Below are 20,097 nucleotides of genomic sequence, written 5' to 3'. Positions count from 1 at the left end.
TACTGATCACTCAATACCGATGCTCAACAGCTGGAGTATTTTTAGCTCTTTGTGGCTGTGTATTCTTTCTGGGATGGATAGCAATTACAGTGTGCACTTGTGACTGAGTAGAGGCTGCGATTGCCAGTTGACCTTATTGTCCTCTGCCCACAAATGCATTCTTTCAGGGCAACTCTTGGCAAGCTCACAGGACAAAACTACCCCTGATTTGTCTTAAGAATAGCCAGCTGTTCCATCAAATAAAATCAAGCCTATAAAATGTCACAATGAATGATACATATTTAACAAAGTATTAAACTCTGTAACATTCACACACTTCTGACACTTGTTTTTCCCAGTATTATACCTTGTGTAGGCAGAAAACCCTCAAGAACTAAATTGCCATTGGCAGACATCAAGCTTTTTTTCACAAATGTAGTGTGTTGCATCAATTTCATTCTTTGTTTTTGCAGGTCCCACCCCTCAGTCAAAAACAGTCTAAATTTTGTTTATTTCAGTTTTTTATTCTGTGTAACACGGCTGTATAAATATACATGGATCAAAACCAAGGTGGTCTGACACTGTATAAATATACAGAATAATGAATGTATTGCACTATATAATAATGCACTATATTTAGGACCAAAATTTTGTTGTGCATTATAGTTTCTCATTAGGCTGAAATATTTTTTTTATATAAATCTTTTTGTGAAAGGGCTGCTAGCCTCAACAGTTGCTATGAAAAATGTATGACCACGGATAGGCTTCAACCTTTTAATGGAAATGAGGTTTGATTTTATTGCTGGCTGACTGATAGTTTATTCTTAATGAGGCTTGCTGTTCATCTCTCTCTCTCTCTCTCTCTCTCTCTCTCTCTGTGCCTGTTGTCCCTCTGCTCCTGCTGATTCAACGACAGAAGTTTTATCCTGCTCTGCCCTCTTTTCTAAATCTGTCTCTCAGGGGTCACATTATACACACATCCTACTTTTTCTCTAAATTTCAGACACACACACACACACACACACAGGACATTTGTATGACCAAATGACTTACTTTTTAAATGTCACCTCATGTTGAAATGTAACAAAACATGATCTCTGGTGTATAATTCTCTAGAGGTGGGGGTAGGACATATTTAGGAATAAAAGCCAGAGCCTGTGAATGATCCTGTTAAATATTAAATACGTACCTACTATCACTCGTATTAAAACTCTGGTTCTTTTCTGTTACCCTTTCAAAATGCCAGCTGCCCTTTTACATTGACAAAGCACTTTAGAAATAAAAGAAATATGACTTTTTTTGTTAGGTTTTCTCAGGCTTAAATTATACACAAAGGTAACCTTTACCTGAAATCAATTTTCCTTCAAACAAAACACATCAAGAAATTTAATTTGATTAAAATCATGTTTCATTACTGCCATGTGAAGGATTTGCGTAACCAATTTCTAGCATTTTTTCTAGCCGACTTGAATGTTCCAGAATTTTTGAGTAGACGTCCTTTACTTTGTTTAACTGGGATATAAATGAGGTGCCTCAGAGGCCATGTGTAGAAATTTCATGTGTATAACTGTAATACTGTATACAGCGGTATTTAAAAATGTGGACGGTATTTCAAAATGAAAGCAATATTTCAAAATTACAACGTGTGGTGTGTCAAATTGGACTTGTTTTTACGTGTTTAAATTTTACTTAAGCCTTGTCTTTCACCATAATTTTCTGGACTCCAAACTGAAAATAAAGGTGTTTTTGATGCAAATTGAATTAGAATCATCTGGAAAATAGAACCCCAACATATAACACTATGAAAGATTTGTGATGATTTTGGCTGTTTCTCTTGTGCCTTTTTCACATATGATGTTCAGATAATGTTTAGAGATGCTCTGGAACACCAGGTCCAGAAATTACCTGGAGTGTTTTTTCACACATGCAGCGCACAGAGGGAGATTTTCTGTCTCAGTCACACTCTCATGGTGGGAAATGTGCTGCTGCTTTGGCTTGGGGCAGGGATGTGCAGTGTGTGCAGGAAATATTCCTAAACATTACAGGCTCTGTTCACACATGCGCTGACTCAGACTTTACCCAGAATTTACTAGGTTCTTGCGGGATAAAGTCTGGGTAGTGTCCGGGATGAATGTTGTGAGCATTTGTGTTCACACATACAGCTCTTCTGGGTAAACTCCGGAACGTTTCAGATTTACCATGCATGTGTGAAGGGGGCTTTTGTTAGATTATCTGGATTCATGGAGTCCTTGAAATACTAGGAGTATATATATATATATATGGTACCTGACTTCTTGCCAATAGAATCATGGTTAGGTCTTCTAGCTGGTCAATCGTTCAAACATGCATTCAGATCTACACAGAAATGATTAAATAAACACAGACAAAGTTTTAGACATGGCCACCTCTGTACAAAGACCTAAAGTCCATTGAAAATTGTGAGGTCAGCTCAGTAAGATCCAGAATGAAAGGCCTAGAGTTACTTTGTATTATGTGAAGATGATTATTTCAAGTGTCAGTGTAGGAATGCTGATTTGTATGAATGAATGTAAGACAGACTAATTAGTAACAATGGTAGACATTACAACTAAAAGACTGGAATCTCCGTGTAGGGTATTTCAGCAGTGTGTGCAGGTACAGCCTTCTGTTGTGGTTCTGTTTCCTTTGTTTTTGTCCTGGGACTTCAGAGGCAAATTCCTTTGGCTGTTGTTGCTATATCATACTGAAAGGAATTTATAAGATGTTCCGTTGCCAATGGCTCGTTATTGGTCTTTTGAAGTCCAATTGCACAGCTCCTGCATCTGAGTTAAAGCCTGTTTCAGTGTAAAATCTAATGAAATACTTCCTGGCGTTATGGCGGAGTTGGCAGGTTCAGAGTGTGAAGCTTTGTGAATGTAGACTTCCTCTATACACACAGCTCTTGTTAGATCAGTCCTCCTTCAGCAGCAGTCTGCGGATTTTTTTTAAACCACTAATGTGTGTGGGAGTGGTCTCCCTTCATGAACTCACATTTGCGAAAGCTTCAACAGAAGGATTTCACAGATTTAGTGACTGTAAAAATAATATAAAAAAGGGCATCACTAATCAGGTTTACATTCCAAAGGACTAAAGGAGCATGCTGTCACTGTTATTCTATAAAATCAGTTTTCCTATTTTAAATCTTTTGTAAATGGTTTACTTGGAATACATTCTTGTTACATTAGTGTGCACGCTATTATTGTTTTAGCAAATCCCTTATTGTTTAAGTATTGTCTTTATATATATATACGGTAACAAAAACAAACCCCCCCCCCCCCCCTCTCTCTCTCTCTCTCTCTCTCTCTCTCTCTCTCTCTCTCTCTCATATATATATATATATATATATATATATATATATATATATATATATATATATATATATATATATATATATAAGGTTTGTTTGGTTACCACAGCAACAATATAGAGAGTGATCTCTCTCTGACTTGACGAAGCCCCTATATTTAATACTGATCCCAGTAATAACTGAATTATGTAGGTGATAAAGTAGCTTCATCTTGAGTGTGACTGAAAAGAATGCTTCTACTGTTCCAAAAACCATCTCTGAATTTATAGCTTAAGAAAAACATTCATAGAACAACACAAATCACATAAACACACCTACACACACACACACACAAAACATGTACACAAAACCCCAAACAAAACTTATTATATAATCCAACTTTTTCTGCACTCGTGTATAGAACATGAAGTCTAGCGTCACCAGTGTGAGCTGCCTGCTGGAGAGCAGAATTCTGAGAGAGATACAGCTCTTTCTCTGTGTCTGGATTTGTGCCTGGACGCCTATACAGCAAAATAAAGCACACTGTCCTATTGTTGGCACAATCAAGCACAGAGGAGATGCCACATATGAAAACAAACACATACACACACACAGCCCTATGTGAAGTGCAAACCCTCTTTAGCTTGCAAACATATCAGATAAATCAACATCACCAATTTACATCCTAAACTTGACCTGGCTTTTCTCCTTTTTAAACTATCAAAGTGAATGGAGTCATTGTCTAAAACACATTCTTAAATGCAGTATCAAAGCAAATGAAACCCAACTGTTTAAAAAGCCAGTATTAACAAATTACTTTTATGGCGTTTCATATATCAGCCTTTACATATTGATTTATTTGATTCATTCGTTAATTTATTGTCTGTATTCAGTTTCTCCAGTTTAAGGTTGCAGTGGGTCTGGAACAAGGCTGGCTCACACCCTGGACAGGGCACCTGTCAATCACAGGACTTGTACACTCTGTTCTTAAAACTATTATTTGTGTAAAGTCTATGAGTATCATCCTGTATGTCACTAGAGAGTTGGGGTAAGCCTTTGCTTGCTGGCTACTGTTGGGGGGATTGGGGTAGGGCAGCCGTAGCCAAATGGTTAAAGAAGCAGACTTGGGACTGGAAGGTCACCGGTTCGATCCCCACAATCAGCAGCTTTCAGCAATGGCCTCCTCCCTCAGTCCATTGCTGAGGAAGGCAAGGCATCGACTGCTCCCAGAGGCTGTGTGCGCTCACTGCCTCTAATCAACTACCGCCTGTGTTTACTGCCATGGAAGGGCTAAACATAGTAAATACATTTCATTGTATGTAATTTTAAGGTAAATATACTGCTAAGTGTATCAAGACTAAATACAATGGAAACAGTTATGCCAACTTATATTTCCTTCTACATAGTGACAAAATATCAGGATCAACGTATAATTCCAATGTGAAAAATAAACACTTCTGTATGGTGACCTGTGATTGCTGCTATACTCAAGTAATCAAAGTTGGCAAGCACATCACTGTGGAAGTTCACGAGAGCCTGCGCAGAGACAGCAGAAACTGCATTATGCTCAGCATTATTCTCTCATGTAGTTGATGAGCTGAGTAGGTTCCAGCATGAATAGAATTTGTATAGGATCTTATCCATTTAAAGTTTTCAGGCCAAATGTCCCTGAACTGAGAAACACACAGAAAGCAGAAGCATAGCCAGTCGGTGGGTGAAAGGCAGTGTATAGAAAAGAACAAACTACATAGATTTGCCCTTTTGAGCTCCATAATAAAATCAGTAATCTACGACAGACTTCAGTTTCTGTTTGTCTGGTTGAACCAATGGATGAAAGAGAAATGAAAGAAAAAAATAATAAAGTATGGAGGAAAAATAACCTTCACTTTTAGAGTGTCTAATCCTTTTAGTTGATATGCCTCAAAGGGAGAGGAAACAAACATTTCTCTGACTCGCTCAGGTTCAGGACGACAGCAAAAGTGTCATCTATCTTGCTTTCATCAGTAAAAATGAGACATTTTTATGAGGAAGAAAAAATCCCCAAAATGTGGTCCATAACAAATGGAGGCAGTAAGAAGCAGTAGCAGAGGTTTGGAGGTTTGACACTAATGTTTCTGCCGTTTACATTTAGATGCTGTTTTTTTTCCAGACCTTGCGACTATTGTTTTATTCAGTCTTTTACTTGCTCTACTTTTGTATTTCTTCATCTGCCTTGTGGTTCTTTATAGTGATGTGTGGACAAACAGAATTTGAAATCACTGGCAAAACGTTTTATAGTTTCAATTTAATAACAGTAGACTACATGAACATTATTCTACTGAATACTGCATGTGTGTGTTTACACGGATTGCTGTTTTTGGTTTTGGTGTGTTCAGATTCTCTTGCCTTAAGTATAAATATGAGAAAAGGCATAACAAATAATGGTATATTGACTGTAGTGGAACTTTTATAACATGAACCCATTGTTTATTGTTGTATTTTTGTATCACCTGCTTCCACCAAACAATGGATGGAAATTACTCAAACCGTGGTGTCAATATGTCATTGTGTCATTGTAAATTAGTTGTTGGGGAGGAGGGTTAATTACAAAAATCTGTGTTTCAGCTCTTTAGGATCAAAAAGATAGATTTTCACAAATTATAATTTTGAGATTTCATATTTAATGTTTATATTTTTAAATTTTAATTTTTTGACTGTATGTTTTGGTCTGTATGTCAGAGCACACATCACAAATCTGAAGACTTCTAGGACTTCTAAGTTTGGATTTCTAAAAACAGCATTTGACTGTAAAACACATAACCAAACCAATGTATTAATATGAAATATTTAAGTGCATATATTTAATATTGCGTTAAATATTTAGTACATAACTAAAACTTAAAAGCAAAAAAAAAAAATAATAATAATTTATCCTTAAATTAATGCAAATATAATCTTCAAAAACATGCACAATATGTAAAATACTTTTTCATCCCTGATAGATGATAGATCCCTGATACAAACCCTTATTTATATCTGTTCAAACCTCCTTTAGTAGCAATAAATTCAGTCAAACACTGACTGTAGTTGCTGCTCAGATATTCTCAGTAGTTGGGTAGATGTCTAGACTATTTGGCTTTACAGAACTGCTCCACTTGATTAATATTTATATTCTTGTGCATTCCTTTGCTAATAACATGCAGTCCTTTTTGTTGTCTTTCTTTCTACAGTGAATGCTGCAGTCTTGTAGGCCTCCGCAGTGAATTAATCAATGAAGTATATATAAAAGGCAAGAAACAAGAGCATTGTCTTTGCATAATGAGCTGTCTCTATTAAATTGAATGAAATGGATGAGTGGGGTTTTTCTTATTGTCTGCAGTGATGGAAAACACCAGCATCAGATCCTGATGTCCTCTGCAGAGGACATTACCAAATAGGTTTCCATTTCATATTTGCAAAAGTTACAGTTCAACGTACATGTGCTAAAAGAATACTAAAGAGGCAAAACAAATGAAATATTACACACTAAAACAATGCTGAATGAGAAATCTTAAAGTATATTTTAAAAGTATATTGGAGAAGTGGGCATGTCTAATAATAATGATAATAACAATGATAAAATAATTAATTGCCACAACAAACATGACACATTACGTTCAAAAGTCAGCAAGTGGAAATATTCCCTCTCTCTTTCTCTCTCTCTGTCTATGCAGTGTTCATCACAAGTACATAGAAACACCAGCATGTGTTCGAAGCGTGCATGCTGTGGGCATTAAGAGCAAAGCGAAGGAAAACATATGGTGACAGAGGGTGGTTTCCAGCCCAGCGTGTCTCTTTAGTCATGCTAACAGAGACCAACATGTCATCTGGCTTCTCCAAGAACTGTAAATAAGAACATGATCTTCTGCTTGCGAGTCTACAGATTGCCCGCTTAAAGGATTTACTGTCTGTAGTGTGCTTATACTGATTCAGTACGAACAGATCGGCATAAATTATGGAAAGTCCGCTGCAAATTAGTCGCAAACATTAAATGTTTGCCAAATTCACAGGAAGTCAAATAGCTTTGTGTATCTTGGAATTAATAGCAGACACACTGACCAGATAGTAAATAGTGGCAAAGTTTACTCAATTATTCATATATAGAAAATTCAGCTTGTTTTATTAAGGACAGTGGCATATATAAGAGAAAACAACAGTCTTTTTTTATGCAAAACACCTACAAGTACCCCTTAGCATTAGCTTGCTTTGAAAGCCCACTATACTGCTTAAAAAAGAGCCCTGTTTCTTTGTTGGATATTGATTTCTCTCGTCCACATCTTGCTATGTCCTATAATCTCACCTTATCTCCCTTACCTCTTCTGTCTGAGTCATCTGTTTAATTTGAAGGCCTGCCCGTTATTAAATGTTCTCAGCTGTTTAATGTGCCTTCTTTTTGTTTCTTAAATATGCGATCGAATGCCAATGATTTATCCTTCCTCATCCATGTCATGCTTTCAAATGCAGCTAAAGAAAGCACACTCATTTCTGAAAATTTGAAATATTCAGCTGTTGTTCATGAAGACATTTGGTCTCCTTCAGATTTTTGTGCATTTTTATAAGCAATTACAATAGACTGTAACAGCTCTCATGAGTTTGCAGTGCTGTGGGAGTAGAGTTTATAATATAATTTGTACACTTTTTGTACACACACACACACACACACATACATATACAATTGCATTGGTTTAGCACACAGGGACCACACCCTGAACCAAGCCTGAGACATGGGAGGTGAACTATAAAAATGCTGTAGAGGAGTTCTGAGCAGCTGTGCTTGCCCACACACACGCACACACACACTCAGCAGGAGAAAGCAATGATGGAAGCGGGAGGTGATGGGGTGTCAGTTGGATGTGAAATTTTTCATCACAGGACACTGAAACAGAGGAGGATTTATAGTGTGTGGAATGTGTAGGAGGAGGAATTTCAGGTGTGGTATTTTGCTCAAACCTAAAGTATTTTCAGTCCAGCTGTGGACACAACACACACTAATACACCACCACCATCAGAATCACAGCCTACTGTTTGTAAACACACACAATATTGCACAATTTTTTCTATATTTGGGCACTAAATTTGTTCCATAATCTCCTAACATTGACATTAAGCCATGACAGTTTTCATATGGCATGGTGATGTAAATTGCAAAACGGTTTGTATATATTGGAACTTGCCTTAAGAAAACATTGTAAATAGTGTTTCTTAACTTGAGAAAACACTTTAAATCAAAAAATGAAGCAGTTGTTAAAATGCAACTTCCTAAATTGTTCTTGGCTTGAATGAGCAGTACTTTAGAAAAATGTTGGGCCTTATATGTGCACATCTTTAAAACATTGCGTTTATTAAATAATCATTCATTAAAATGTCTACCATGGAAACTTTAGGAGATCCTAAAATCACTGATTTAGTAGAGAATGTAGAAGAATAAAGAAGATAAAAATTGAATTTCAACCTCAAAAATGTTCTTCTGTTTTATGTTTTAATGAAGTGTGTGTGTGTGTGTGTGTGTTTAATTAAGCGTACCCGTCTGAGGATGAAGATGCCCTCCTGGTTGTGCTCATTTGTGGTGATGTCAAACATTCCTCTTTCATCTCCAGGGATAATGCTATATTCCACTTCAGCATTCTTGCCAATGTCCAGATCATGAGCTTTGATTCTGCCCACCGCAGAGCCCACGGGTGAAGATTCAGGCACACGCAAGTGGAAGAAACCTGAGCAACAAAACAACAGAATTTGGCTCACAAAAAGGCACAAAACATGTTGCACTGAGAAATAGCTTCATAATTTGCACCTGCACAAATGATATCACTGGTAAACGTGATATGTTTAGCATTTGTACCACACACACTTTCACACATTCACACATAAACACACTGATTAGCTGTAGTTAAAACTCAGCGGCCATGCTGGAAGAACACCTCAGCTAATTGAGAAATCATTATACGCATTAGAGCAATGCACCAAAAGAGACAAACAAGACAAAGACATCCACAAGGGACAGAGCCCAGGATATTTAGCACTCCACTCTGATGCTGTTATGGAAATATGAAACTCTTTCAGTGGGTTTCAGTGCAGAAAAAAATATCCACAGGTTTAAAACAATAAATGTGTTAAGATGAAAGACATTTAAAATGTTTTACCTCCGTAAAACAAGGTTTTGCATGGTTGTTGGAATGGGATTAGTTTCTTATGAGGAGTAATACGTACCATGTTTTCACAGAATATCTGTAATACCATTATAAACAAATGTATAGATTAACATTTCATATACAATACGTTCTGTTATGCGATTGGTTTAATATGAAACATTGCTGCCCTTACCACAATAGGCTATACCTCACCACACTGCTATGGATCAAGGCAGTTTTATATATATATAATGCACATTGTAAAACAATAGGTTCCTTCAAATGTGCTGAAAAATACAATCAAACATTCAGTGAAAATTAAGAAGAGAGAAAAAAACAGTGTGTTTGTTTCCAATTTGTATGATGTTTTTGCATATGTAAAGAGACAAGTCAAAAAACAGTGATGCATGGAAAATTTTTGTAGATACTGTTGGTGTTTCTTGTTAGAGGTAACATCAAGCTGATGATAAATGTAATGACTGGCCCTGAACATGCAAATGAGAGAAATATAGGGTGTTATGAGTGACTTTTCATTCTACATTTTTGAATGTAGAACAAGTGAATAATGTGATACAACACTAGACAACCCCAGTGACAAAACAAAGAATCACAAATCTGTAGATATTACAATATCTCAAACATCTGGGAGAATAACTACGTTTTAAAACTGGATTTAAAATGCCTAACTAGGAAAAATTCACATAGAAAAGGGTACTTTGTTGTGAGCTGCTTTTGAATTTCATTGTGGCATTGTCATGAGCAGCTGGTTGAAAAATCTGAAGAGCAGACTGATATTTAACTTGGTGGTAAACCGTCAGTTCATCCTTAAACTCTATTCTGTGTTTGACTATATAGATTATATATATATATTATTATTTTCAGATTATAAGATGTGCCAGCTATGTATGACTCTGTTTGCACCTAGTCACTTCATGTGGCTAATATCTGGATTGTATCTTGATAAGATATTTGCCACATGCATTTACACTTGTGTAGCTCTTTAGTTGGATTTGGGATGGAATATGCAAATACACTGCAAAATGTGTATCTTTTCAGCCTCTTACTAGCTATCTTAAATGAGCTCAGTGTATCATTAGCATTGTCATTTCATTTGTTTTAATGTTCAGAGTCATATATTTGAGGTAGGACATTGCCAGCTTGATTTGGGCACCAAAGAATACGAGTATGATAATGATTCTTAAGTGCCGAAAGCTGTCTGAATCTTCACTGACACGCAAATGTTCAGCTTATAAACATGACTCACTTAGTTAAATTGGACCAAATATTATAATGTGCCATGAGCTTCAAAGACAACATTAACCTATTATAAAGGCAAGTACAATTCAGACAGGATTAACATTTTAATGGCATGGATTGATTTGTTTAGTTGTAAAATTGCAAGTCACTCTGGATAAGTGTCTGTTGAATTCCGCTAACACAAATGCTACCAGGTAGATGTCCAAATATTTAATTCATTCATTTCCTTTTTCGTAATCCTCTTCCTAGCTGTTATATAAGAATGCAGTGTATTATTAGCATCCGCCATTAGTACTGACAGCCAACATACAATTTGAATCACTCATAAGTCATTTCCCCACCTGTCGTTTTACTTGTTTTTCTGTCACTTTGCCCCAGATGCCCATTTTAAACTAATCCTGAATACTAATTTGAGTGATAATTGTCTTTATAATAGAATTGTATTGTCTTTGAAGCTCGTAGACCATCATGAGAGAGAAGTACCTGCTGAAATCTGAATGAAATTAAATTTGTTAAAGCTCTTTATATGTCCTTAAGCAAGCTATATTCATTTATCTTTAATACATCTTGAGATCATAACCTCTTTATACTGAAGGGAGATGAATCAGCCCTTCAAATACTGCACACAGAATAATAAATCACACAAAGTTGAAGAAGAAAAATACCAACATTTTACTTTATCATTTTTCTTTTCCATATAAAATATTCATAGTTTCCAAGTCCTAAACGTATTAGAGGCCTTGTGATTTGTAAATAAGTAGATTTATTTTATATTAAATTGCTATAAATATCATATTACAATATTAATATTTCCAGAATTATTTACCATTATTTATGTCTTTTACTTATTTTATCAAGTTGTATTTAATCAAGTGAAATATTGTTGGATTTTTCTTCACTGAGTTGTTCCCTAAACGTCTGCTGCTCTTTATCCAGAATATACCACCTCACGTGTGAAACATTGTGGAACGATTATGTATAGCTTCTCATAGAACTGCTTTATTTATAATCCAATAAAGTGAGCTGAGGCAACATAACTGCTCAGATCAAACCAAATGCATCTGATGTTGCTTGGCATTTTGCCCTTGCAAAAGTGCAATGACCAGAAACATCCTTCTCAAGTAACTATTTTTCAAATTTACAAAGTTGAAAGTTGATATGCCAAGTCAGTCACCCAACCTGAACTGCACTGAGCATGCATTTCACTCACTGAAAACAGGTCTGAAGGCAAAAAGCTTTTGAAATCAACAGGAACTGTTAATGGCTGCCTAAAAAGCACAGCAGAGTATCAGTAGGTAGGATGCCTACAGTCTGGGCACATGTCGAGGTTTCATCCATTGCAAAAGATCTACAAACAAGGACACTTTAATGGTTAATTTACCTCGTTATATAAAGTCATTATGAATAAAAATAAATATCGTGGACCATTTTTTTACACAAAAAATATAGTAACAGGTAACAATTTAACAATGTTTATTTGTGATTCAGTGTGCTGAAGTACAGAAGAAAAACAAAGGGATCATAGATAAGTTATGACTTGCTCTGCTTTTATCTGTGTGTTATGTGAGACGCTACAGAAAATAACTTTAACCCTGCATTTCAAGATAAAACAGAGTTTTGGCTTTAGGCATTTTATAATAAAGGAACATTTATATAATCTACTTTGATCTTTTTTATACATCTATTTTTAGCATAGGAATTAAACATCTTATGCACTTAATGCATGAAATAATTCTCAGTGTATATGCCTAGGTCTCAGATCTGTCACTCCAAAATCAGTTGACCAGTAGACATTAAGTTCAGTGTCATCTTCTAAAACCCACCCAACCATCACAATATGCTAAAATGTATTAGATTTACACAGGTTTAAACAGCAATCATCAGGATAGCAATAAGCCTATAGGTTTTGGAATTAGTTTGGGATTACGAATTGTAACTGAGTTTCTGACCGATGAATTTGATATCTCTTTCTGGAAAGCAAGCTGTGTAGATATCAAATATATATGGTATTAAAACCTAGATAATGGATTATCTCTGAGGATATAACCTTAATAAAAAATGAGTGGCAAGAAGAGATTGCAGTTTATCTCAGACACACACACAAACACACATACACATATACAACGCTTATATATACCTCTCAGTCAAATCCCCATTTAATGTAAAATGTCTTTTCTGTATCGGTATGATAAACCTGAGGTCTGTTGCTGAGTGAAGAACACACAAAGCTTACTTTTGGAAAACCTGGGTGGGTTGTCATTGACATCGCTCAGGGAGATGTTGATGATGGTGGTCCCAGCCAGACCTCCCAATTGGCCCCCCATGTCTTTGGCCTGGATGAGAACCTCATAGAGGTCCTTCACCTCCCGATCCATGTTGGGTAGAGCAGTTCTAATAACACCTTTGAGAGAGAGAAATAGAAAAAAGCAGTGACTCACTGTGGAAACACAACTGAGGGAATCCGATTAGAGTGCAGGGAAAAAGGGTGACAAAAGGTTAAAGTGTGCAGCAATAGCATAGGGAAATCCAGTGTGGAATAGGAAGAAAAAGGAGCTTAAATGGATATACAGGAAAATAAAGCAAGTGGAACTTTTATCCTTTTTTTTCATCTCCACCCCCCTTCCAGCCCAGTACCCCATCTAACTGGAGTATTTTAATGTTGAGCAAGGGTCCATACCAAACCTGTGGAGGCATGTGCACACCAGTTGTTCCCCCCTGACAATTTCATGCTTCTATATTATAGTGACAGGAAAAACGATGACTTACAGCAGGTTCAGTTCCACAATCCGATATATTCAAATATTAAGGGATCACAAAGAGGCTAAGAATAAGACACTGGAAAAAGATGTGTGTTCCAAATTCCAACAAACCAAGAGCTTTTTAAGCACTGCATTTAATCATTATTTCCGGTGACACTTGGTAAATGCTCTCACACAAGAGTAGACTTCTGTGAGATAGAACTTTTGATGTGATCCTTTGAGCTTTTCCTTTGTCTGTAAAATAAAGGTTGTTCCACCAGGACTTTATTCTCTGTGGTCTGAACGAGCTGAGACTGTGTAGTTTGCCGCTCGTCAACCACCCTTTTCAATACAAAAAAGCTCATCTAATGCTTTTCCCAATGCCATAGGAAGCTTTTACAGATCAAGCTAGCACCTCATAGGTCAGATTAGATACAGTGGTGGGTGGTTAAAAGGGTCACGGAGGTGTTTCAGCAACACTGGCAGCAGGTAATATGGGGAAAGGATGTCACGTTTGATCTCTGGGGTCTGTGTGCCTGGGAGCACCATCAAAGGCTTCTGTTTTTGACTCTCTTCTCATCAGTTTTAGGAGAGCTCTGAAACATACAGCTCTGTGAAATGCATAGTGATTGAGAGCTCTGTTTTTATCTTCCTCTCTTTCCTTTTCTGTCATTCTCTCCCTGTCTCTTTCTTTCAATTATTCTCTCTCTCTCTTTTGTTTCTGTACAACATTTTTCCTCTTTCTTCTGCCTCAGCCCTTTTCTGTCCTTCTAACTGGAATGTATCCTCTCTCTCTCTCTCTCTCTCTCTCTCTCTCTCTCTCTCTCTCTCTCTCTCTCTGTCTGTCTCTCTCTTTATGCACAGAGTTGAACAGTTTTGTTACGGCATGCCGTGATAAACAGTCTGTGATTTTTTTCCTCAGTGTCCCCAGATTTTAGGATGCACCAAAGGTTTAAGAAACTGTATCAGTGAAAGTTTTTTATATTATTATTTAATCCCCCCGCCCCCTCCTTGACACACCTGGTCTTGCTACTCGCTTGCCTTTTTTTTTTAGCAGGAGAGAAAAAAGTGATGTTTGATCAATGAGTGTAGATCTGCTTACCACTCTAAATCTAAATCATGTCTGGAGGCCTTTTCTGAAGCAGTTTTCTTTTATTGCACTTTATTGAATCCAAGTTGGACCATTTAAAGATGCCCTCGCTTTCTGTCAACATCTCTTGAACATTTCCTTCAGATGCACCTTTACAAAACAGCATGCATTTGCTGTTTTTATTTGATGATAGTAGTGTTTCCTTGGTGGAAGAAGCAGACCTGTTTTGCTATGGTGTGTACAAAGCAGTGTGAAATGTAGCACCAGCTTCCGTGATCCTTTTTTTTTTTTTTTTGGGGGGGGGGGGTGTCTTATGGAGGTGACAGGATGTCCATTGCTCTCCCACTCTTCAGAATGAGTTAGAGGTTAGAATTGCCTTGTGATACAAATCTGTTGCCCTGACTGCCTACAGTGTAATCAAATCAAGCACTCTTTCTCCATTTGTTTAATGGGGTCAATACTTTGTAATTAAATTGAAAACTGTGCATTGACTTATGTTTGACAGAAACAAATTGCCCCACCTTTATTTTTGGGGAATTACACTTTGGTAACAAGGTTAATAAACATTTTAGATCTAATAAATTTGTGTTTAGTTATGTTGGCCTTAATTTTCAGAGACACAGCGACGTGTAACCAGGTTTACCTGTCTTGGGGTCCACAGAGAAGTATGGCTGGCCTCTCAAGATGCTGTACACCACTCTTGCACTGTTCCCATAAGTGGGGTCATCTGCATCTGTCGCTGTTACTTGGGTCACATATGTACCTGCAAGAAGACATGGAGGAGAATTGGTAAAAATTTGCACTGAGAACCAATAGATATACCAGTTATCCATTAACATCGAGCAGCTTTAGTACTGTAAAATTATTAAACCCAAAGCAAAGCAAAGCAAACACAACAAATACAGGTAATATTCTGATTAAATACAACACAAATGAGAATAGAGAAAAAACAGAATCTAGCAAACATGGCTAAAATCCAGAGCTTCTGCTCCTCACAAGTCATTCTTGGGCTCTCGCACTGAACTGAGCTGAAAACATGACAGTAGGTGATGAACAGGATGTTGTGAACAGGGCTTTTTAGACAGGGGGAGAATTCTGCTGTGTTGTATGGTCCAAATACTACAATAATAAAAGTATATCAAAGACATAAAACGTAAAGCACCAAAAACTATGTTTAATTGTGAAGAGGGGGAAATTATTAGTTCATTCATTCATTCATTGTCTGTAAACACTTATCCAGTTCAGGGTCGTGGTGGGTCAAGGGCCTACCCAGAATCACTGGGTGCAAGGCAGGGACACACCCTGAAGGTGGAAAATATATCCCCTTTAAACATTTATTTGTTTCTTAATATTCTCAAAACATTATTTGAAATAAAATTAAGCATATTTTAAACCATTAATATATTTAATAGTTAGATCATTTTAAGCGTAGATGTAAGAGGTCTTCAGTGTTTGTTGACTCAGCTTGGTGTTTCTCATCAGTGGTGATAAATGATTTTCTTTAAATCACGTAAATATAAAATTACATAAATATATATAGTATTTAAAAACAAAGAAACAGAAAAAAAACATCAGATTAAAGTTTTACATAGGGGCTCTGCAGTGCTAATAAAGTCCATGTATTATGTGCATTACTAAGAGCTAAAGATCCAACAATCTGTGTAACATGTTATAAAAACAAGAAGCTAATGCAGAGGAATGGTCCTCCAGCCTTGTGAAGACACATACACACACACACACACAGTCATTATTTCATCTTGAAAACAATACCCTCACTCCCTCCCCTTTAATTAGCTTGGGCCATAATGCTATTGCTGTAATCCATAGCCCTGTGGCAAAATTGAGATTACTTTAGGAGCCTTTACGAGTAATTTGTCCTGCTCTACTCTTAGGTGAAACCTTCCCCAGTGATATCCTTTTTGATTGCTATGGTGAACGTCAATGCTTTTTATTATTATTATTATTATTATTACTATTATTATTATTATTGTTTTTTTTTTTTGTTTTTTTTTTTGTGAAGGAGATTCTCACTTTTTTTGTCTGTCTCCTGCAAAACAACAAAGAAAAAAATCTGGGCAGGAGTTTTGGGACGCTTTAACTTAATCTGCCTATTGTCTGTAACTTGCTTTTATTAGCACAGCACCCTGCTGCTAGCAGATGGTTAACAATGGCATTAAAATGTTGGCTGAGCAAGATCAAGGCTTTAATCCAACAAACAAAGCTTAGCCATGTTTGATAGTGTACCATCTCTGTGGGGAGTCTGGAGGAAGGCTGTGCTCTTGCAGAGGTTATAGAGCAGAACTAACTCTCGAACTGTGTCCTTAAATCAGTGTTGTATTTGACTGTAACTGTGCACTTCTGTGCACATGCATTGTGCAGTCAATTCTTTGTTCAAATGTTCTATAGATTTTCATTCCCTCCAATACTGACTATATGGAATATCAAAAAGAGTACATGATCACGCTCTCTGGGTGGTAGGATGATGATATCTCTCCTCCATTATTCAGCACAATGTTTTCACATAAACTCCAGAGTATCAAGTCCGGAGATGTCCCCGAGTGGTCGTTGCACACATGTAGCTTACAGCAGGAGGTTTTCTGTGTCAGTATATGTTCAGGCAGCTGAAAATGTTCTACAGGTTTAGGATAGAAGATACTCCTGAACATTAGCAGCTCAATTCACACATGTGCTCACGCTGATTTTATGCAGAGTTTCAGCTAGGGCACTAACAGGACAAAGTTCATGTAAAGTGTGGGACAAATGTTACGGGTGTTTGCATTCACACACACAGTTCCTCCGGAACATTTCTGGGTGACGATGCATGTGTGAAAGTGGCTTTAGTGTCCTTCTTCCAGTGTGTTGAACTGCTCAGAGATGTTATAATGGCTGCGTTTGAATGTTTCAAGTGTGATTGCAAGACATGTAGTGGTTTGAATTGGCATTGACTAGAACTATGTGATTAAAAAAAAAATAATCCCAATGGGCACATAATTAGATCAGAAAAGTTATTTTTTTTGTCTTTTTAAGTAATACATTCTTAATATGAATGCATTTTCTTTGACTTACACTTTAAAAGTCTCTAGCACAGCGTTGTTGAGTTATAAGCCAGTCACCATGTTGTTATTAACCTTTACATGTGTTAATGTGCAAATGTGTATAATTTCTGTTTAAATAACTGAAATCAAGGCCACTATACTGAGGTATTGGGAGCATAAAAACACAAGCCTGAGTAATTGTTCCAATTTCAAACAGCTCTTTTTCCCAAAGGATGGCCTTTCACTTCCCTTCAGCCAACTGATGTAATTAGCTTTGATTTTCATGCCTCTTCAGCGCACACACATTCGTGTCTGTCAATTTGCCATTGAGCTCTTTCATCACCCACGTAGAGAAATAATCTATAATCATACATTCAAAGAGCCACATTCTCCTCGCGAGGCCACATACTTCCCGGAGACCTGAGGAATCAACGGGAATCAAGAGGGCTAATGAAGAGCAGTGAGAATGCTCTTCTTATCTGTGGACGTGGTTGTGGAATTTGGTTACACTGCTGCATTTTTCATAGCAATGGGCTTAGACAGTAGACACGGTTTTAAAAACTCGTGCATAGAGAATTGTACAGAAAGACTGCCGAGAATGAAGTGTGTATAAACTGTCCCGTTCTCACCAGGCTGTCGGCAATGGGGAGTGGCTTTCCTTTGTCTGACTGTTGAAGGGGGTTTCATTTCATTTTTGTTGCCATTCAGATCAAGAGAAAGGCAATCTCCGAGTGAATTACCTTGATCTGTCATCCTCAGGGGGGGAAAGCATGAAAAGTGGTTGAGAGCAGTGCAGGGCACACTGGGTATTATGTTCAAACAGCAACACAGGGATGTGCTTGAGTTGTTGCTTCTATTTTTTTCCCCTCTCGTCTGTTTCTCATTCGTGTTGTTGCCATTGGCGATGTAAAACTGAATGTTCTCTTTTTATTTATTTGAATATTTTTGGCATTTGCTCTATGAGGAACCTGCTTTGATCAGAAGAAAGACAAAAAATGAACCGTATGCTATGACAAATCGGTTACCTGCACTCTTAACAGATGAAAGGTGGGATTCCGAAGCAACAAGATACATATACTGTATCCTTAGTTCATTATTTTCTTTGAATGTTCTGTTACGTAATTGCTTTTGCTTTTAAGTCTGGTCTAATTAAAATTTGCACATGAATTCCATCTCTCATTTTTACACTCGCAGCTACAGACATGTTCCAAAGTGCATGGTAGGATTTCTTTCCATGCTTCTTTCTCTCTTTGATAGTTTCCGCAACACGCTCTCGTACTTTAACTCTCGGATGGCAGGCTACCTGGTGGCTTTAATTAAAGCTGGATTGAAGATGGCTATCTGCCAGTGACACCAGAGCGTGCATTTACGAGTGATAATGCTCCATGGTGCCAGTCACTGTAACCAAGGGCAGCTAAGAAGAATAGTCCTAAACTTAATTACAGTCCATTAAAGTCTGCTCAACAGTGTAACTGCTAGAATAGTGCAAACACTAAATCAGAGTGCAGAATAAAGAGAGCGAACAAAATGAGGACTGCTGGTGGTTTACAGCCTTTGTTACATTTTATGGTGTTTTTATAATTGAAGGAATTGGTTTAATACAGTTCTTTACCTACAGTCATTGCATGCTGAGTGTCTACTAGCAATTTTTAACTGCAGTACTCAACACACAGTGTGGGGGACCACTGGTTTGCTTAAGCTACCTACAAATCCTGCCCCTAGACCCAGAAGAACTAAATCTCGAGATTTTCCTGGCAAAAAAAACCCTGCACCTGCAGGAATAGGACAATATTACACTGAAATGAAGGCACTCCTTTATTTTATTTATTTATTTTTTTTATATAAGAATTATTTTATTAGGTAATTGTATGGTTAAAAAAAGTATAATGGATTTATAATGTAGTAGTGTAAAATACTAACCTCCAGGCAACTAGAGTTTGGGAATTTGGGCTAGAACCTCATGCTATGCCAATAAGAGCCATTGAGCAAGATTCCTAATGCTACAACATTCTTAAAACTTTGTGTAGCATGATTTAAAATAGTACGTGAATATGATTGTCTGGCAAATGACATAATTTCCAAAATTGCAAACACTTAAACTGTGAGCTTGTAGGGAATTTTTTATTTTTTGGCAAAAAACATTTACACTCTTTCATCCAGTAATGTTGTGACTGCTGTCAACACTGAGCAATCAAGAAGCAACTGAAAAATATAAATGAGAATATTAATTATAACAGCTCACTTTATTAAAAGTCTGTTACAAAACGTATCAACATAGTGCAAACGGAGTTGCAGCTGTCAAAAAACCGAGTTTGTTTGTCTGATCTTTAATTCGACGAGACATGGCTGCTAATGCGATTTTTTTCCCCCTCCCGCCACTTCCCTTTTCCTGATATCTGATGCAATGGCATGACAGTGTTCTAAAATGTACATGGTAAGAAGAGATTGTCACAAGGGAACCACTGGCCTGCTTGCACTACCACAAATCCAAACCCAGCCCTCAGAACCCAGAGAAACTATGAAATTCAAGACAACCCTGGAGGAGCAA

The 20,097-nt window shown here is 37.1% G+C and overlaps 1 protein-coding gene and 1 long non-coding RNA gene across 3 annotated transcripts in view; one reads left to right on the top strand and one right to left on the bottom strand.

Annotated features, from left to right (window-relative positions):
* LOC136690894 (uncharacterized) overlaps window positions 1-7,082 on the top strand; it is a 62,532-nt gene extending 55,450 nt beyond the window's left edge. For both annotated transcript variants that reach the window (XR_010801803.1, XR_010801805.1), the window contains exon 3: window positions 6,976-7,082. This is a non-coding gene — a long non-coding RNA (uncharacterized lncRNA). The remainder of the gene's footprint in view (window positions 1-6,975) is intronic.
* The window catches only part of cdh12b (cadherin 12b), a 111,739-nt gene that overhangs the window by 66,625 nt on the left and 25,017 nt on the right, over window positions 1-20,097 (bottom strand). The window contains exons 3-5 of the mRNA XM_066662952.1: window positions 15,158-15,277; window positions 12,920-13,087; window positions 8,825-9,012 (exon numbers count right to left, since the gene is read on the bottom strand). Of these exons, the coding sequence (XP_066519049.1) occupies window positions 8,825-9,012; window positions 12,920-13,087; window positions 15,158-15,277 (476 nt within the window). The remainder of the gene's footprint in view (window positions 1-8,824; window positions 9,013-12,919; window positions 13,088-15,157; window positions 15,278-20,097) is intronic.

Source organism: Hoplias malabaricus, chromosome 3 (genome assembly GCF_029633855.1).
Source record: "Hoplias malabaricus isolate fHopMal1 chromosome 3, fHopMal1.hap1, whole genome shotgun sequence".
Lineage (NCBI taxonomy): Eukaryota > Metazoa > Chordata > Actinopteri > Characiformes > Erythrinidae > Hoplias > Hoplias malabaricus.
Note: the sequence above shows the minus strand (reverse complement) of the source record. Positions and strands in the feature narration are given on the sequence as shown.